Source organism: Numida meleagris, chromosome 20 (genome assembly GCF_002078875.1).
Source record: "Numida meleagris isolate 19003 breed g44 Domestic line chromosome 20, NumMel1.0, whole genome shotgun sequence".
In the NCBI taxonomy this organism is placed as follows: domain Eukaryota; kingdom Metazoa; phylum Chordata; class Aves; order Galliformes; family Numididae; genus Numida; species Numida meleagris.
In genome coordinates, this window is record NC_034428.1 from 4893235 (window position 1) to 4912639 (window position 19405).

A 19405-nucleotide genomic window follows, 5' to 3' on the forward strand; every position below is an offset into this window, starting at 1 on the left:
TGTTAAGCCTTGAAGCTGTTGCTGTCACTGTCCCCAGAAACCAACTTATCTCTACAGATTTTCTTGATCCTAATGGAAGCTTTCTAGTTAGGCAGAAATCTGAGAGAGAACGAGTCCTTCACCACTTCTGGAGAGTCTAGTCTGCATGGAGTTGTTGCTTTGTTAGAACAAGAAGCCAAGTTCCAGCAGTTGCTTCCTCATTTTGCTGTAGTCTCTTAGTTCTTCTGAGTGTAAAATAACAGAATCTGAAGGAGAGGCTGAAGCTTTGTGTTTGGGAGAGGAAAATCATCTGATGACCAAAAAAACCAAAAAAAAAAACCAAACCCAAACTATTAAGTAATTGAAAAACTTCCAGCTGCTATAGTAACGCCGACACATTGCCAGATGTCAGCAAGCGTATTTTAATCCATCTATTTTCAAGCTTTGAGCGACTGGAGAAAGGGCTGCCTAGGTGTGGCAGCTTTCATAGCTGCTTCAGCCTGTAGCTGCTTGGGTAGCCTAGGAAAGAGTTGTGTAGTGTCGCTGCTGGAGGCACTGTTGATTAAATTTATAGAAGAAGCTTTTCCCAGATGTTCTTCTGGAGGAGGAGCCTCTCCTGAAGATCTGTGTTTCTCTACGAGACTCTTTGATGGTGTCCTGTTGGGTATACGGTGCGTGTTAGATTGATTTGAGGCGCTGTGACATTTTTCTTGGAAGGTATGTGAGCCAAAAAAGCAGAAATGAAAGTTTCCAAGAGCAGGCTCTGCCCCGTACCCGTTCCGTGTGGCTGTGCCCATCTGCGCAGCCAAGGAGCGGAGTACAGTGTCGGCAGAACCACCCTGTCCTCTGCTGACACTGACTGTAAATGACTTTAAGCTGAGTTGATAGATGGAGGGTGGAAGAGGCTGTTTTCCTAGTTAAACATTTTAAACTGTCAGAGGAGGTGAAAAATGTGTTGTACCCTTTCCTGTGGCCTTTTCCTCCAAAGAGCCTGTCATGCAAGAAAGGGAGGGGAAATGTGCGCCGTGTGGCTCAGGCCCTTGGCTTTTCCATGTTCGTTTGTTTTTATTGTAAGGTAAACCTTTCATGTTTTATTGTTCTGAAGCTCAAGCCTGGCCTAGAGGTGCTGATCTTTAGTAGAAACAGCTGCAGACCCAGTGTCCCCTGGTCAGGTGGGAGGCTCTTTGAAGCAACATGTTGCCTCTTTAAGAGGAAATTGAGCATGTGAGAACTTAAACCTGTAAAACTCATCAAGGGCTCTGCCATTGTTTATCTCTGGTGTAACTTTATATAGAATTAAAGCAAAATGCATTACTTTGCTTCCAAGAAAAGATGGTTCGGCTCCCCCTTGGTGTCGGAGACGCAGGAAATGACCACATAACCACAAATACTTTCTAGTGGAACGAAGATGAGTGACAAACTGTCCACAGAAATAGATTCTTAACCAGATGGGCTAAGAAGTGAAATGTAGCTAAAGCTTCTGGTTTGAAGTTAAAACCGATGTTTAAACCAACCAAGAAAAGAGCAAATGTTATGTAAGCAGTGGCTATGTGAGAGAGCAGATCTGAGCTATTCTTCCTGATGGGGGTGTTGGGGTCAGCCACAGCTTTCAGCATGGCTTGTTGCCTTTCCTAACCAAGAAATGAAATGAGCCTCACTGCTTTTGGGAACGGGCATGCTAATGAACATCTCTCTGGGCTTTGTTTCTCAAGTTTCCTTCTTGTGCAGAAAACAAAAACCCACAACGCATTAGCTGGCAGATCTCCTCCTGTATTTCTCTGTAGTGTTTTCATTACTTAAAGCAAGGCCCTGGCTAATTTACCATCATTTTTCTTAACCAATCAGCCACTGTACTTACTTTCCTGCCCAATAGCATGGAGCAATAGCATCTAAAACTCACACCTTGCATTTTCATGGCAAAGGGGAATGCCAGCAGGAAGCAGCACTGCTGGCATCTGTGTAGAGCCCTCACAACTGGGGTGTGATGCTCACATCTGAAGGGGGGAGGTGAAGAGAACACCAGCTAATGGAGATTTCTGCGTGTGGTTGGAAAGAAAATGTATCAACTACAGCTGCTTCTGTAGTGTAGCTTTTTAAAGACAAGAACGTAACTGGTTTATCACCACACTGGTAAGAAGAATGTGGGTTTGAGTGGTAAAAAGGTGGTGACATTAGAAACTGCTTGGGCTGTGCATTGAGATGATGCCGAGTTTGTCATCCTGTAAGTCATTTCTCATTGATTAGCTAAACTGTTTGAACTGGCAGAGGGGATCTTCTCTTGGACTGAAAGCATGGGACCCGTATCGCTCGCTGCAGGACGAGCCTTCTGAGCCGGGCAGTTCACACGAGGCCTGGTGCCCTCTGAACGGAGTGTAATTTCCTCCAGAAAGTCAAATTCCAACGTGCAGGACAATGGCTGCAAAGAAAAAGGCGGTGTAGCTACGTGTGGTAGGAAAAGGCAGTCAGGGAGGCAGGCCAGCGGGCCCGACAGTTGTCCGCTGGATGAATTCTTGAAGATGGTAATTATCCCTAATAGCATAAACATTCTGCTAGAGCCAGCACCAGCTGTTTTATAGCAAAGGTACAGGAGGAAGGCTCTGCCTGGGGAGGGGGGAGTGGGGGGCTTAGTGGGGATGAACTGCTGCTCTTCGTAATGCCTCTTCCAGTCTAAGCAGAAATGCCAGTCGGTGACACAGGATGAGTAGTTAGCTGTTTGTACAAGAGACTCTGAGTACTGCACCTCTTACTGTCTGAAGTGCAGAAAAAGCCCCAAGCTCTGCTCGGACCTCTGAGGAGCTGAGACTTTTTTCTTTTAGCTGTGCAAGTGATTAGAGTGAAAACCTGACCTTCTGTGAAGTGCTCGCTTTCGAAAACGTCTGGGGGAGTTATGTCAGGGCCGCTTGGCAGGCGGCCGGAGTCCTTCCCTGCCATGCCATGGTTTGTAAGCCTGCTTGGGGCTGTGATGAGCTGGTTAAAGCAGTTACCAGTGCAGTCAGAGCTCGTGAAAACGCGTAGTACAATGAAAAGAGTTTTCGAAAGCAACTCTGACTGCCAGCTCTTGGTTAATAAGGATAGTGAAGTCCTAGCGTGAGGAGTAAACGTAGGGAGTTTTATTCTATAGTCATCTCTTCTCATGCTTGAGGGTTTTTAATCAATGAAGAGCGTGGGGTGCTTAGTTAATATGCTAGGTGGTGCAGTGAATATTGTCTCAATAACTGTGCCTCAGCAGGAGCCACCATTAGTGGACTTTCTGCAAGGAAAGAAGTTTTCAAGAGCAAAAGGAAGGTTAAGGAAAATATTTGAAAAAGACCTTTACTGCTGTATGCCAAGAGAGTATGGGATTCTTCAGCATTGTTCTGGGCACAACCCACTTAGTAATGCATTCAGCAGGAGCTGAAGGAAAGATCACATGCTTTTAGGACTGTTTACAGGGGGGAAAAGAAGTAGTATCTTCTAATTAATAGAAGGGTATACTTCAGTTGGACTTCTTGGATTGAAAGATGAGAATTCATAACCCTAACAAGATGCCTGCTGCAAGACAAACCTGAGCTGCTGGGTATTTCTTAGTGAGCACATGCATGACTGATTTTTTTTTTTTCTTAGAAACGTTCTTTTCCTTCTGCACCTTATCTGAAATTCTTGTCTTGAGTGGAAATAATTAAGGGTAGAATTTAGCTGCTGAACTCAAGCCTTTTCACCGTTATATTTATTGGGTTTTGGGAGGAATTTTGCAGACTTGCCTGAGTTCTTGCAAAAAATCACACGCACACCTTCCAAAGAAAGCAAAAATGATTTTAAAATACGCCAGCTGAGTTCTTTAATGGAGCCGGGTAAATGCTTTCAACTGCTGCAGTTATTTCCTTATATAGGATAAGGATGTGAAAAGTCACTCATTCCTAATGCGTTTCAATACGCCCCGCAATGAATGTTGTGGATGTGCAAGATAAGCAGCCCGGAGCTTGCTTTTGCAAGGGATAGAGTAACACAAAGCATCACCATTCTGCTGCCCTGGGGACACACGTTGAAGTAGTTAAGGTAGCGAGATAAACGAAGTACAATGAGATACTCATCTGCAAAATCTAAAGCTCAAGGACACGGTAAGTTTTCATTTAAGCGGTTCTCATTTACTGACAATGAGCCAAATAAATCTTAATTCCACGTTGTGAATTGTGACACAAATTCAGGAAGTTTTCCGGGGACGAGAGTCTAGTTTGGTTCCCAACTCCTTCTGAAGTCCTTACATATGTTAGGATTCCATATAATTACTGAAGAAAGTAAGAATTCTCTCTTTCAGAATTGCTCTTAAGAACACTTTAGTGTGCTGAAATAACACGTACTCTGATATTCCCGAGTCAGAACAAAGGATGACTGTAAAGAACGACATCATTTTCCATCTCTTTGCGTTATCTTGGGTCTTACTCACTGAATTTCCTCTTACAGGTGCTGGATTTGGGTTAGGAATTGTTTTCTCAGTCATCTTCTTCAAAAGTAAGTGCATTGCAGTAATCCCCACTGCTTGCTTTCCTAGCTTTTATCTACTGTAGCTGCAGCTTAAAACCAAAGAAATTTCTGAGGCATGTAGAACTTAATCAACGTGCTAAAACGACTCACTCGTTATCAGTCATGTCTCTTCAGCTGAAATGAAGTTACCAAAGCTTTTAACTGCTGGGTAACAGAGTTGTTATGCATGGCATCTCTAAACTATTGTGCTCAGCTCAAGTTTTGGAACTGCAGGAAATGCTGTGCCAGGTTATTCTTAGTGTTGGTTTAATAAAGCTATTGCTTTCATCTGAAATGAACGGCTTTTCTTGGTTTTTACCTTTTCTTCTGTGCTTCTCTTCCCACAGGAAAGACATGGCCTATTGCATTTGGGTCTGGGATGGGGTTAGGAATGGCTTATTCCAATTGTCAACATGACTTCCAGTCTCCATATCTTCTCCATGGTAAATTTGTAAAAGTAAGTATGAGTACCAGTTATTAGTAACGACCAGCTTTGTAGAAATCAGCATTAAATGGTCCACCTAGACACCATTTAAATGGATGCTTGTTTTCCTTGGTAGTAGGAACTTGTTTCCCTGTAGCAGGGGTGGGTTCCCCTGCTTGTTAAAAATTCTTAATGTTACTGTTTAGCAGTAAATGCATCAGACTGAATACATAACAGTAGCATAGGAGCTCCTGCAAGTAGGTTTTCCTACCATAAGAAAATCCAAGTCATAAATATTAGGAAAGCTTAAAAAAAAAAAAATTAATTCTGTCTTCAGCCTTTGTAACAGACTGTGCTGGAAGAAAGTGGAAATCATATCAGGTAGATCTGCCTGTGGAAGCTGATCTGTGATCTTTTTGTAGCATGGAAACATGAATCACTTCTAAGTTCACATGTCTTGTTCGGCTGGATAAGGTAGTAATAATTACAAGGCATTGTACATCTAAAATGTTTTAAAAGAGAATGATTTAAATGACTTTGGTATTATCATTGACTGCACAGTGATAAAAAAAAATATTTCAAAATAAATTAATTAGTAGGAATTATGTTTACACCCAAGCTTCCTGCACGGCACTCTAAGTGTACTGAGTCCAAAGACTGACTCATTAATATTAATTCTATTTCTTCATGTATAGAAGTTGGGACTGGTTTTGTGGTAACTTGTTGCATCTTAAAACAAAACAAGAAGTGAGGGAAGGAGCAGTATTTTGGGTCTGCAAAGCAATACAGTGCGAGGAGCATTGCAGAGATACCAGTGGGGGGCTCACCCCCCGGGGCGTTGATCGTACTGAGGTGAAATGTTCTGCCAGGAGCCTTTTGTGGTCAGTAAACAGAATGCAGGAACTGATGCTGTTTCATTTTTCCTTCTAATGAGGGAGGCCTGGTGGTGTTTTAGGCTTTTTCCAAGCACATCTAAGAGGTGAGAGGGAAAGTCGAGTCCAGTCCTCCGTAGATTGACTTGGCAGATAAGCTTATGCCAGCCTTCCACAACCTTACCAGGTGCAGCTATTTGTGGTTATCTCCAGCTGCCCCTAAAGAAAGGGAAACAATAATAAGCTTCTTAAACTGCTACTTCAGAAAAATATAATTTGGATAGTGAAGCTGAGCAACTGTGACTTCAATCCAGCTGATACAACATTGCCAGCTATGGCCCAGTGGTGCTCCAGAATCAGAAGCCTGTGTATAATTCTTCTGGCCACATTTGTTAATGTCAAAATTGCATTAACTTTGCATGCTGTCCTGAGCGTATTCCTCCAATTTATGTTCCTAAAAAGAAACTGGAACAAACTGTCTGTAGCTTCGTGTGAAGGATAAATGCCCTGCTCACACATTCTGAGAAAGCGTTGTTCATTCAGCGATGCTCGTTACTAAGGATGTTGAGCAACAGAAAACTGACTTTCAGGTCAGCCTAGGAAGGGATTTGGTTTGGATTAAGGACTAATCTGTGCTTTGGAGCAAGGGTGGTCCTTTGGAGCATGAGGTAATTGAAAGGACACTTCACAGAAGAAGCGCAGCTGCCTGCATGGCACAGGACTAGACGAATAGTTTCCAGCACACTGTCTCCACTAACTTGCTCTGGCACAAAGAGGCTGAACATGCTGAGAGGGAAGACGCAGACGAAGCCATCTAACGGTTAATGCCATTAATTCTCTCCAAAATGTCGTGTCATGGAGAATGGATCCGGGGTTGTTACAACAAAATTATTTCATTTCAGTTGGTTAGGAGCATGGAAAATATTGTTGCATTATCGCTCATCTGTTTCTTCCTAGAAAATACTGCTGTAACTGAAGTCTATAGGACTTCCTTTTCAAAACTTACTTTTTTTTTCAAACGCTAACTTCTCAAAATGTGAGATCCTGCAAGAAAATCAGCTCTGTTAAGGGAGAAAAAATGTAACATGGATCCACGTGAATGATTTCTAGTTCTGTGAACCTGTCACATTCATAAGGTCCCAGGATAACTGGAGTTGAAAGGGGCTTCAGGAGGTCCCCTAGGCCGACCTCCAGGCAGGGCCGGCTGCGAGGTCAGAGCACGTTGCTCGGGGCTTTATCCAGTCTGGATTCTTGATTCTTCAGGATCGAGTTCTTACTTCTGAATCCTATGTGAGAATGAGAGAGGATGGAGAACCTTCGTGCTACCAAATAGTCAGGAGATTCCAAAGTGACTGTGCACCCACCCTAGCTGTAAATTGGATCATCCTTCTGCCCATCCGTTGAGTTAGTAAACTGATCACGAAGCACTAACACCAATTCAAGAGCCATTCACCTAGAGCAAGAGACTTACTTAAAACTCAGTGGAACTCTAATCTGTGGTCACTTGATCAAATGGATTTTACCGTGACTTCAGCCGATTTAAAATCAGCATCTAGCCATTATTCCAAACCATGTAGCTGAGAATTACATGACCTAGATGTCATTGCAAAAAGAAAAACATATACAGATCAAATACCTGAAAAATTATTTAGCTTGCACACACACACAAAAAAAAAAAACACAACAAAGAAACTCCACCACTGTACTTTGATAACAATGTGGATTATATTGATGTACTACAGTACAAGAAGTTCAGCCATTGGGATCTTTTCTCCTACCTTTGGGGCTTTAATTTGTCTGTTATCTATTCAATTCATAAATAACTTGAACAGTAATTTTGCTTGAAGTACCCGGATGGCCAGAACGGAGGCTTTATTTGCACACAAGCATGGCACGTTGCTGGTATGAAAGTAGCTGTGTAACTTCTCCATGTTCAGCTTCTCAGTGTAGCAACAGATGAAAACATTAACCTGCCTTCTGGAAACGTTACAAAGCCAAGAGGCTTGCTTTCCATCGTGCAGCACCTTCCATGCGAAGAACCCAAATGGCTTTTTAATAATATAAGCCTTCTTACTTTACAGGAACAGTGACTAATGACTAAGACTATCCCAGTGGGAAGGAAGGAGAAATCAATGACTATTCCTCAGGAATACTGAAGTGCGCCTGGAATGAGCCAACATTCTTCAGTAACGATCACCAGTAACTCTTTATACTCCAACAAACTGTTTCTGTACATGAAACAAAAAGTTCTGTTTCTTGTTTTGTATCTTGTGTCTGGAAAGTGCAAGGAAGAGTTCTTCTGGGAAATAAATAAAACAGAAATGGCCTTCTCTGGTGTCTTGACTTTGTATGCGAGTGTGAAAGAGAGAGAATGGGAGGACTTCTTTGTGAGTACCTAGCAGCAGCTGTGACCACCTGGGTAAAGCCCCTCTGAGTGCTCTTCAGAAAAGACAGCCGTGGTATGTTGCTCTCCACTCTTGAAAGGCAGCCCCATCTAACATACAGTTCAAAGAAGCATTCCCACCTCATAAATCACCCACTAGACCCCTGCTGCTTGCGCTGGTGTTTGGAGAGGAATATAAATACTCCTATGTCCTGTTTGCACAGTTGCCCTTCAAAAATGGAATTTTGTCCTCTCCAAAGAGGCAGAATAGAAAAGAGCAAATCCCAACCGTGTGGCTGACTCAGTGTTGTCCCTTGTAGCTTTGAGTCGTGGGGTGAACCAAGCTTGGAACTTGCTTGGTGTGGTGGGTGAATTAAACAGATGCTCATGCTGCCTGGCTCAGAGCTTACGTTCCAGGTTTGATTGTTTTTTCACCCCTCTTCTGTTGGGAGAACATTTCAGTGTCTGGGAGCGGGTCACAAATATTTAAATCTCTTTATTGCCTTGGCAAGTCGCTGCTCTAAATGCTCCCTTCTGTTTTACATTTACCCTACTCCTTGTAAATATTTGTTAGCATGCAGCCCACTGCTCTACATCTGACTCGAGGTCTTTGCTGTTTTACTCAGCACAATTTTCTAGCAAGTGAGATGGTTCTGAAGGACTTACATGCTTCCTCCCGTGCTTGCTGCGAGATACAAATGCGTGACTCCTAAGACAGAAAGGAAATGGTACGGGTTGATACGGAGCTTCCCTTTCCCAAGCCTGTTCTGCTGCAGGGTGAGCGCAGGCAAACAGAAGAGTGACAACTCCACAAAGAGGAGACAATGGAAAACAAGTTGCACAATATTTATTTTTTCAAACTTTGCGAAGGAAAGGAGACAGTGAGGGGCACTCTTCTGAGTTCAGAGAGCTTGAGAAGCTCCTTGCTTTGCTGGGCAGTGGCACTGAGGTTTGGCCTGGGTGTTACAGCAGTCCTGTGCTCCTGCACTCCCTGGGTGCTTGTGTATGGATTGTGCACACAGAAGAAACATGTTGAGCTGTGCCCAGAGTCAACAGAAGCTGGAGAGTTCGCCTAGAGCAAGGGACTTGTGAAATAAGATTGCTTTCGTGCCAGAGCAGCGCTGAATGCTGTCAAAGCATGATACCATCCAGGACCAGTGCTTGAGCATGTCCTTGTTTTTCCACCTCCTCCCTTGCCGGACCGCATTCATCCGTCAGGTCAAAACAGCTTATTGGAAACAGGATCTTTTCCCAATTTTGAATCATTTTATCTGGCCCCAATTTTTAATTGGAACTATGTACTTTGGAGCCATAGCTCCTCTGTGGTTTGGAAAGTGTTTTTATTGAGTTCTGTGCGTGTGTGCTGCAGCGCTAGCAGCCTGGGAAGCCAACAGGTTCAGCTGGACAGAAAAGCATCAACCTGGGGAAGAAACAAGAGAACCAAAAGTGGCAGCAGCCCTCAGAATGTGACCGTCAACATGCAGAAAAGCTTTAGCCAGTGTTGTGTTGGGTGAGAAATTCGTGTTTTTGTTCTGCACAGCTGCCTTGCTTCTTGTTATTTATATGGATGTGTATTTTTTATATACACGCCTACGTAACTAGTGCATCATCAGCCTGTTATCTGTTTATATGCCTACATATCTAGTGCACAATCAGCCTGTATCTGTTTTGGTTTGATTAAAATTGTATTATTCAAACCCTGCTTTTGAGCCTGTCCGTGTAAGCTGTACAAAACTCCTTGTGAGGACAAACCTCTAGGAGAATGAGACCGTCCTGTTCCCAACTGAGGCTGGAATAGGAACAGTTTCCTGCTGCTTGATTTCTAATTACATAAATGGAAGGGGGGAAAAGTGGAAATTCTAAGTACCAAATGGCATGTTAAATTTAGTATAATACACTCATCTGGAAACTATCACATTTTTCCTCCTTTCTTAAGCCTGCAGAAATCATTGCTTCGTCTAACTGCAGCGTGATTTGGACCGGTACCAAAAAGTGCAAGCAAGATAGGCCAAAAATGTCAGGTGTCCCTACCCAAAACTTAATGACACCTTTTAGTGAAGAAGTTACTGAGTCACCCTGATGTAATTTTAATAGGAAAATGGTGAGTATGCAGTGAATAAAGAAAGTGTATTTCTATCTGGGAAAAAAAAAAAGTAGCTGTTTGCTGACTAGAACTGGTTCTGAACATTTAACAACTCCCTAAGTGCTCAACTGGCCACAAATCTAACTCTTAACAGCTTGATTAGATGTCTGCTAAGGCTTTGAGATGGATAAACAAGTCACGGAAAGCAGAGACTGCAGAGACAAAATATCAAGCTGCTTTTCTTTTGTTTATCTGAGTTGTTCGTGTTTGATCAAGATACCGTCATTTCTTTGTATTTCGGTCATGCCTAGGAGCCCTTGCCAAGGTCAGGACCCTGCTGTACGTGGTGCTGCACACACTAATAAAAATCAGGCTCTGCCCTGGAGAGTTTACAAACTAAACAGATAGGATTAAGGGGGGGTAAAAAGGGGTTTGTAGTTCCCGTTTTAGAAATGGGAGATGCTGCAGCCGAGACTATTGATAAGGCTTGGAGGGAATGTGGCGTGCTGCTGGGACTGCGCTGAGGCTCCAGCCACTGTCTCCATCAGCCTTCCTTTCTGACTGTTTTTTTTCACTTGGCAGGTCATGGAGTCTCAGGGGAAGGCTGCCCACTTCACAGTCTGGGAGGCTGCAGAAGGGTACGTTCTGTAACTGTTTGCTATCCTGACACTGCCTCAAGTTCTTCCGTAACTAATATCTGATAAATGAGGAATTCTGTTTTCCTGTCCAGTGAGCGATTGCTTATACAATCGCTAATGCAGACACCAAGGTCCTCAATACTGACTTTGGTGTAAACCTGTGTGTGGTAAGGAGAGAAGATACTGAAGGGTATACCCAGCTCTACATCACAGCCACATGTGGGATTCCTTCTCACGGAACAGGATGTCCCTGTGTCAGTACAAATAACCTAAGCATGGTTCCAGAACACGGTCACTGCCATAGTAGATCCACCTTAAAGATGAATTTAAGTAATGGAGGGAGGAGATAGATAGGGACCAACAGATACCCCAGTAGGAACGGGGGATACCCATAGGGACCCACAGATATGGGGTGGGACCCATAGGAACGGGATCCATAGGACCCAGAATAAAGGGATGGCACTCCATAGATGGAGTGTGCCCCATGGATGGGGGGAACCCACATATACCCCAATAGGAATGGGGAGGGACCCAAAATGAAGGGGGTGATCCATAAATGTGGAGCTCCACACAGATGGGGGGACCCACAGATATCCTGAAAGGAATGGGAGGGAGCCATTGCAAGCAGACAGTGTTGCTCAAGTAGTGGAAGCACAGTGATAATGGTGTAACTCAGCTCTTCCAGAGGGTTCACGAGGGTGATTCTCCAAAGGAGAAAGAATTGGTTTTCAAGATGCTTTCATTGAGTTCCCTCCGATTTTGCAGAGCAATGCAAAAAAGTGCACAAAGACGCTTGTTTGGAAAGGCAAGCAGTGGGTGTTTGAGTGGACTAAAGGAGACTGTGGTTGTCGTAGTGATTTCTAATTAGAGCAACAGCTCTTCTGCTTTAGCTTGAAGGGAGAGGCTAATGGCAGAGCTGGAGAAGATGTGATCATTGACCTGCTCAGCAGACCCCTTTTTTTCAGCAAGCAACAGGCTGGCTGGGTTTTGTCCATTTTCCTTCCTACCACACACATCCTAACAGTAAGAAGTGAACAAATTTTTCCTTTTTTTCTCTCATCTCCCACTCCACCTCTGCCTTTGTAAAAGGGACTGGTGCGAATTTTGGCACGCCAACCCCAGTAGGCAGCTGTATGCAATGTGTACAGTGTCTGAACTGCTCTGATAGTCCAGCCTATGGCCCACCCACAGTGAAGTACTTCACCGAGACGAGCTAAAAGGGAACAGAGTTTATGGAAATTCAGCTGTGGATCTCTGCTTCTCTGGTGACTTCTGGCTGTCAGCACTTAGCTGTACTGCACTGCTAGCCGTTTAAAGCTGGATATTCCTTGTGGTGGTGGATACCCACCTCCTGTTGCTTATAAAGATGCTGAGAAAGTTGTTGGTGACTAATAAATCACTCGTCATCTATCGTCTTTATTGGTACTGCTTGTAAAGACTCCAGCGCTGGGTTAGGAGTGTATATCCCTTCCTAGAAAAGGTCATGCCCTTATCAGTTCAAATTCAGTTCATAAATCTCTTGTTATATGAAGGAGTGTGTTTCTTTTTAGGAGTTTAAGATAGAGTATTCTTCCTCCCCCTCAGTGCTGCATTTGAAGTAGCAGTGACTAAAAGCTTAACCCGAGACCCTTACTAATCCCGTGAGCCATGCGTTCCCCGAGGATTTAGGAGTCCAGACGTGATGGACAGCACCTCGGTTTTGTCCCCTGTAGAATGGAAACGACGATGTTCTCCCCACCTGGCCGTGGCTTTGAGCCCTGCTGCGCTCAGAGGTGAGATTCAGCTCTTTGAAGATGCCAGAAGGACAAGGTACAGGTGCAAAAGTGGCCGAAACGGTTCTTGAAGAAACAAGCAAACATCGGGAATGTGCACTGGGAGAAGCTGTTCCTCTTCTTACAGCTGCGGGAGGTGGCTGGATTAAAATATGGAGCTGACTTCATGGAAGGGAAGGAAAAAAAAAAACAAACAGGAACAGGGTTTACGAATGGGGAGAGGTACAATGAGAAGCAGTGGGGCTGAAGCTTGACCCCTGCAGCTGGGAGTGAGGCACTGGATTATAAACAGTGGGACTGGGATAAGCCAGCAGAGGAATGGGTGGATTTTTCAACCCTTAGTGTCTGAAATGCAAGTTACAGTGCTCCACATGGGAGTAACTGGGTGAAGTCTAATGACCTGTAACACACATGGATTCATAGCAGATGATCTAACTGTTCACGTTGGCCACGAATTCTGCTGAACCTCCAAGGCCGTAAAGGTTGACTGCATTGTTCTGATCTCTGTCCCACGGCTTAATCTGCTGTGAACTACATGCAGAAACTTTTCACTTAGGGACACTGTGAGATACTCCCTGAAGGCGTCCCTGGCATGCTTCTCAGACAACCTATTTCTATGCTGATCATGACTGCTTTGTTCTCCCAGCTCCTCCCTTTCGCCTGTTTTCTCCTCCTTGGTTTTGTTTGAGGGAATAGCTGATGGCGTGTGCTTTTTTTTCCCTTTTCTTCCGGGCACGGGGCCCGTTTTTTGTTTAGTTCTCTCTGAAGTTTACATGGTGTCGGAGATAATCTGTTAAGAGCTGGGGTATTTCATGCCTCGATAAATGCATCTTTGGATGATGGACATCAGCCTGGGGCCGCAGGAACTGAACTTGCTGGGTTCTCCTCTGCCTGAGAAGCAATTCCTTGAAATCTTTGGGAGCATCCCGGTAGGCGACACGCTTGTGGGAGTCTCTGGTTTCCTATCGGCTACACTGTGGATTTTATATCCATATTAGGTATAAATGGAGGTGGGCTGGCAGATAGAGAAAAGGTCACCGTGACTTCTCGGAGCGCAGGATGAGCCGCTAATGATTTAACTGAGGCTTCAGCGTTAACTCTTGTCATGCACTGGAGGAGCTGCTGAAGCAGTCCAGTCCCTATCAACGGTACTGTTAGAAAAAATAAAAGCAGAATAGTGAAAAATGGCTCAGACCTCTTGGCATGTTGAAGAGAGCAATGACAAGCGAAGATTTCTGGCTGCGTCCCCTGGCAAGTAGCGTTCAGTTCCTCACCAGCTGCAACAGAACTAGCTGCTTCACATACTCCAAAATCACGCTCCTGCTTCGGGGCAGGAGGGGAGGAAGGGAGGGAAAGCAGATTGCTCAGGGTCCCACGTTTCGGTGAGGTTGGCAGCCACACCCTCTAAAATATGAAAATCCTGTTATCACCTTAAGGACAATATTTGCATTTACCTTCTGTGAGGCGTGGGGAGCGGGAGAAGAGCGGTTCAAGCTGTCAGTCAACACGCATTCATCCGTTTTTCTCCATTGCCCTCTTTAAAAAAAAAACAAAAAATGCTAACCAACTCTTGTGGCAGAAGGACTGAAGGAACTGGGACTTCGAGCCTTCTGATTTCGGGTTGCTTTCCTTAAAGGCCGCTGGGTTTGTCCACGAGCCTCTTCCCATGGCGCAGTGTTGCTGTGGGCTGAGTCACCCCACATCAGGCGGGCGCTGGTTTCCTTTCGGTAATGTGCAAAATGTTCCCTGTGCACATGTGGACGTTGTATGTTTGCACTGCTGGTTGACAGGTTGTAGGCGCTTCGGTGCCAGAACTGTCTCTAAACACAGACAAGCACCTATTGTGATGAGGCCCTGGGCTGGGATCAGGCAGCACTGCAAGGAAAGCAGTTAACAGAACGAGAGGATTGCAGTTAGGGTGGTTATCGGGGGGGATTTAACTGGTTGCAATGGAGTCGGAGGGAAATGATATTTTGGTAGTGGAAGGGGAACAAAAAAGTTTGAACTCTTAGGGAGGAGAGCACCTGCACGTGAAGCCCGACAGCCTCATCGCGGCCTTCCTGAGTAGAAACTATCCCTGCAGACATGGGTTGAACAGAAGAGTTTTGCATGACCTGAGTTGCTGGGGAAGCAAGAGAGGGAGGGACGGAGGGGCCTAGCGTGCCTGCGAGCGGGAGCAATTGGGCAAGGTGGAAAGAAAAGCAATTAAACACACTTGGACTTGCTCGCAGATGGGAGGGGTACTTTGTTTTTTACTGCTGCCCCAGGGCCCCAAAATGCATTGGCACAGCGCTGCAGAGAAACCACTAATCCCAGTCACCAAGGGAAGGGAGCTGGACTTTCCCGTTCTCCCCTGCGTGCCGAGCGCCGGGACCCCCATGGCAGGAAGGCTGATGGGATTAGAGGAAGCAGCTGGCTCGAGTCTCACCCTGCAGGAGCTCACATTCCCGGGACTCGGGAAGAGAGGAGCTCCCCGCTGCTGAGTCGCATTCCAGGTCTTTTGCTGAGCCCAGATGTTTTCTTATGAGCTCGATGATAAATCCTTTTCCCTTACTCCTGAGCGCAGACCCTGCCGCCCAGGTCTGCCCCTAAGTCTTGCTTTCTGCACGTGGCCGGGTGTGTTGGGCTTCCCAGTTCACGCCAGCTAGCCCAGAGGAAAGCACTGCAGCTCATGGCTTTCTGCTGTGCCCACACGGAGGGCCCAGCTGTTACCATAAAGCTGCGTTCTGCTGGAGGTGGCTGGTCTGAATTACGCCCGCGGCTGAACCTTTTCTCGTCCAGCCTGCCATTAACTCTGTTACAAAGCCATTAAAAGCACATCCCTTGGGTAAGGAGGTGCTGCTCGCACCCTCCTGCTCCCTCCCTTCATCTCCTGAGGTGGTGATGAGAAATCACCCCAGTTTTCTTGAGTTCTGAGCGGTAAACTCTTTGAATCCATCTCCTGACGCGAGCATCGCTCCCTTCCCTCACTCACATCCGCTCTTGCACACAGCAATTGGAGATCCTGATCTTGGAGACGTCTCGGGGTTTATTTAGGAACCAAGTGATGAGTTGCCCCACTTGGCAAGAGAAGAGCACTCCTGAAGAGCCCGCTTTGTCCCCGCACTAGCACATCGTGCCCTCCTGCAAATGAGAGGTGAACTGAGCGTGGTGGGCTGGGCCAGGGCAGTCCATGGCAAACCCAGCCTTGAGCTGAGATGGCTCAAGAGCAATTCCTTCACCGGCACAGGTGCTGCCTTTTCCCAGCTGCCTTTCCTTGCATGTGTTTTCTAGCATCCAGCCATGGGCAGGCCGCCTCGGAATCTGCGCTAAGACACAAATAAAAGGGATCATTTTATTTTTAACTTCCAAATACACCCTTTTAATTCTCACGCCCACAGTTCCTCGTCCTGTCCTGACAAGCGGGGAGCCCCTGGCACCGTGGGCGTTTGTCAGCAGGCCCAAAACAGCAGCAGCAGCAGCGGGTGAGGGAGAGAAGCTCCAGGAGACCAGAGAGTGGATTTCTGCTGTGCTGTGATCCAGCAGCAGGGGAAAGGCAGAGGTGTAATGTCCATGAGGGTGCAGGCCTTTTAGGCAAGACTCTGTTTTCAGATGGCATCTATGTTTGATGTCTCGAGGTGAGCCTGCAGCGTCGTGTCATACTAACCCACATACTGCACTGCTCGGCGTGGGAACAGCACTGTGGTTTGGCACCGGTGTTTTGGGGGCAGGCAGCGAATTCCCAGAGCCCACGGCGAGCAGGAGCCAGTAAGAGAGGAGCGTAAAAGCGCTGCTGATGCCGGAGAACCTGGCTGGGACGAGAGGCCTCGCTGGTGAGAACAGCTCATCTCTGCCAGCATCACCTCCCTGCTCTGCCTCCCCTCTGCTCCCTGCTCCAGCCCAGCTGCCTCTAGCCCGTGCCTCAGCCAGCATCCATCTGAGTGACATCTACAGGCATCGGGTCTTCGCTCCTCGTCCTGGCTGCGATGCCGCATCACCAGAAAGGAGGGGGAAAGCGTTGGCCCTGGGCTCCGTCAGCCTCTCGGCAGCTTCCTCCGTCCCCCAGCCGGCGAGCTCTGTCGCGCAGCACCTCTGCCTGCTTCTTCTGACACCAGAAAACCTGGGCTCTGCTCCTCGTGCTCCCCCACCCTTGGATTTACAGATGGCTGCGTTTCCCTTTCTGCTGTGTGGCTGCGTACAGCACTGGAACACAAGTGAATAGTAGGAAGCAGGGAACGAAGCGCAGGCTGGCTGGCATGGCTGCACGCTCCAAAGAATCACACCCCAGCTGAGATCCCACAGAAATGATCCAAATACCGAGCTGGGGACGTGACACACTCGGGTGAATTTCACCTTCACGTCTGTGGTCAGTGGCCTCGTAGCTGGTTGTGCTCACAGCTGCTGTTTTTTCTCATTATCCATAGACCTGAGGAGCTGCTTCCAAAACTCCGGTGTCTCCTCTTTCATCGTTCAGAAGAAAACATCCCCAGGGCAGGGGCTCACTCACTGCTGGTTGCGCTGGCCCCGAGGAGCAGGCAGGGCTGAGTCCAGAGCCCACGTTCAGCTCCGTGATGCAGCGGGGGAAAGAATGGGGAAGCTGAGTTCAGGCTGCCAACGGCGGCAAGGTGAAAGGATTCTGCTGTGTCCATTGCTGGCCCTTCTGGGGCTGAGCACTTTGGGGCCAGGTAGGTTGCTTTCTCACCACCATCGTCCCCAACTTCTCTGATCTCTGGGTTCAAATCGAGCCAGCGGGGCCCATCGGAGCCTTGCAGGTAGCTTTGATTTGGGTCGGGTCGTGCCAGCGTTTCACGTGGAGGCCTCTGTTAGATTAACTGCATCTGTACAGAAACAGAGCCCCTCCGGTCCTGAACAATTATCATTGAGTGGAAGGTGGCAGTGAACGGGGTTTCGCTGAGCTGTGAGTTTTAATGGGAAGGAGAAAGGTGGAGGGAGAGAGAGGGGAAGGGAGAGAAAGGGAAGAGGAGTGGAGGAAAAGTGGAGGAGGAAAGGAGAAAAAGGAAGGGAAAAAGCAAAGCAAAGTGTGTTTTAGAACGTTCCCAAAGCCTTCACCGCGGCTCAGCCTCCACCCCAAACCCTCTCTATTAACTGCTGTGTTTTAATGGGAAGTGTTTGCGTTCAGCGAGCCAAGCGCAGCCTTTGTTTATGTCACCGCTGGAGCAAGCGCTGGGAAAGCAGCCCCGCACACAGCCCTCCCTTCGTCCCACGGCCCCGTTTGGTGGCCCAGGAGGGCACTCTGGGGCTCGCTCGGGGCCGAGGAGGAGGAGGAGGAGGAGGAGGAAGAGGCGGCGGCGGTCCCCTCCCTCCTTCCCCCTCCTTTCGCTTTTCCTCTCCCCCCACGCCCCGATTGTGCAATAGCGAGCGGCGGGGCCGGCGGCACCGCCCGGAGCCCGGCACCGGGGAGAGGGAGGGAGGAGAAGAGGGAAGGAGGGAGGCAGGGGAGGAGGGAGGGAGGGAAGGAGGGAGGCGGCAGCTCCCGCCCGCCCCGCGCCTCCGGGGGCCGCGGCGCCGAGGATGCGGCAGCCGCCGGGCACCGCGGGGCTGTAACCGCCCGCAGCCGCCGCCCGCGGCCCCGGAGCCCATGGGATGTGCCCGCCTTCTCCTGGGTGGTGAGTACCCCTCCGGGAATCCCCCCTCCGGGACACCCCCCCCTCCCCGAGCCCCGCACCGAGCGGACCCGCTTCTCTTTCTCTGCCCTTCCATCAGCGGCAGCTTTCCTGCCTCCTTTTCTCTCCCGTTCTCCCCCGAGCGATTGATGAGGGCGCTGCCACCGGCACGAATCGCTCTGCAGACGGAGCGGACTCCGGGGGGATCAGCCGTGCAGTCGTTAAACTATTCCCACCGCCGCCTTTAGCTCGAATGAAATAAGAGAACGGGAGACGGGGAGCACAGACCGCACATCTGCGGGGCAGAGTCGTTCCCGTCCGTTCTGGGGCTCTGAACGGGAACGCTCAGCGAGTCGAACCGCGAAGCGGCACGGGGCGGGCGGCAGCCGGGGAAGCGCGGAGGAAGCTGTTCCCGGCGGCACTCGGCTTCTCCTGCTTGAAAAGTTCGCCCTGAGAATGGATCCCGCAGGTTTTGCCTTTCCTGGAATGCGGTGAAGCCGTTTATCTGAACTGTCTGTAGCTGCTGCTCGATCTGTAGCGTAGTAGTTCCATTTTTACAAGTATTTGCAGCAATCCTTATGTTATATGCTATAATCTCCCTCTTTCGGGAGAGTTCTCTTTTTTTTTTTGGAGATGTTGTGGGGCCAGAACACAGTTTAACTGCAGTAAAGTTGATCTGGACAATCCCTTGTGCCATAACTGGCCCGCTAACATCTTACGAGGGCTGCGTCCCTTTGGAATCTTACGCCCTGCCCCATGGGCTAACCCTTTGGCATAGGATTAACCCCATCAACTTCAAAATTCAGCCTGCGTGATCCGTTGGTGCAGTTGGGGCACCGTAGCTTTGCCGTGCAGATTCTTTGGGGAAAAAAAGAAAAATCTGCCCCGCACTGAAGCAAGCAGGGTTTTCCCTTGTATTTTTAGCCTAAGAACTTAACCTCCTCTTTGCGACGTCCCACCGGCCAAAAATCATCTGTCCGCAACGGGCACTTTTGCTTTTTGAAGGCAGTTTCCCATCTCAAAAACAAAGCAGCTTGCCTCGCATTTGCAAACCGCAGGACGGGAAACGGAATTCGCCCTTCAGTATAAAAATCCCAAGTGTTTGCAAACAGCCCCGAGAAGAATCCGAGCTCTTGGCTTGACCTCTCAGC

At 47.7% G+C, this 19405-nt stretch overlaps 1 protein-coding gene across 7 annotated transcripts in view; it reads left to right on the forward strand.

Annotated features, from left to right (window-relative positions):
* Window positions 1–19405, forward strand: part of LOC110408499 (neuroblastoma suppressor of tumorigenicity 1) — a 33259-nt gene that overhangs the window by 5786 nt on the left and 8068 nt on the right. For 3 of the 7 annotated variants that reach the window (XM_021417262.1, XM_021417263.1, XM_021417264.1), the window contains 3 exons: window positions 4420–4467; window positions 4827–4936; window positions 10824–10879. In XM_021417262.1, coding sequence (XP_021272937.1) covers window positions 4420–4467; window positions 4827–4936; window positions 10824–10879 — 214 coding nt within the window. Of the gene's footprint in view, window positions 1–4419; window positions 4468–4826; window positions 4937–7856; window positions 8106–10823; window positions 10880–12591; window positions 12671–17054; window positions 17273–18099; window positions 18258–19405 lie in introns of those variants that run through there. The other 4 variants (XM_021417267.1, XM_021417268.1, XM_021417269.1 and 1 more) reach the window with 4 other exon arrangements.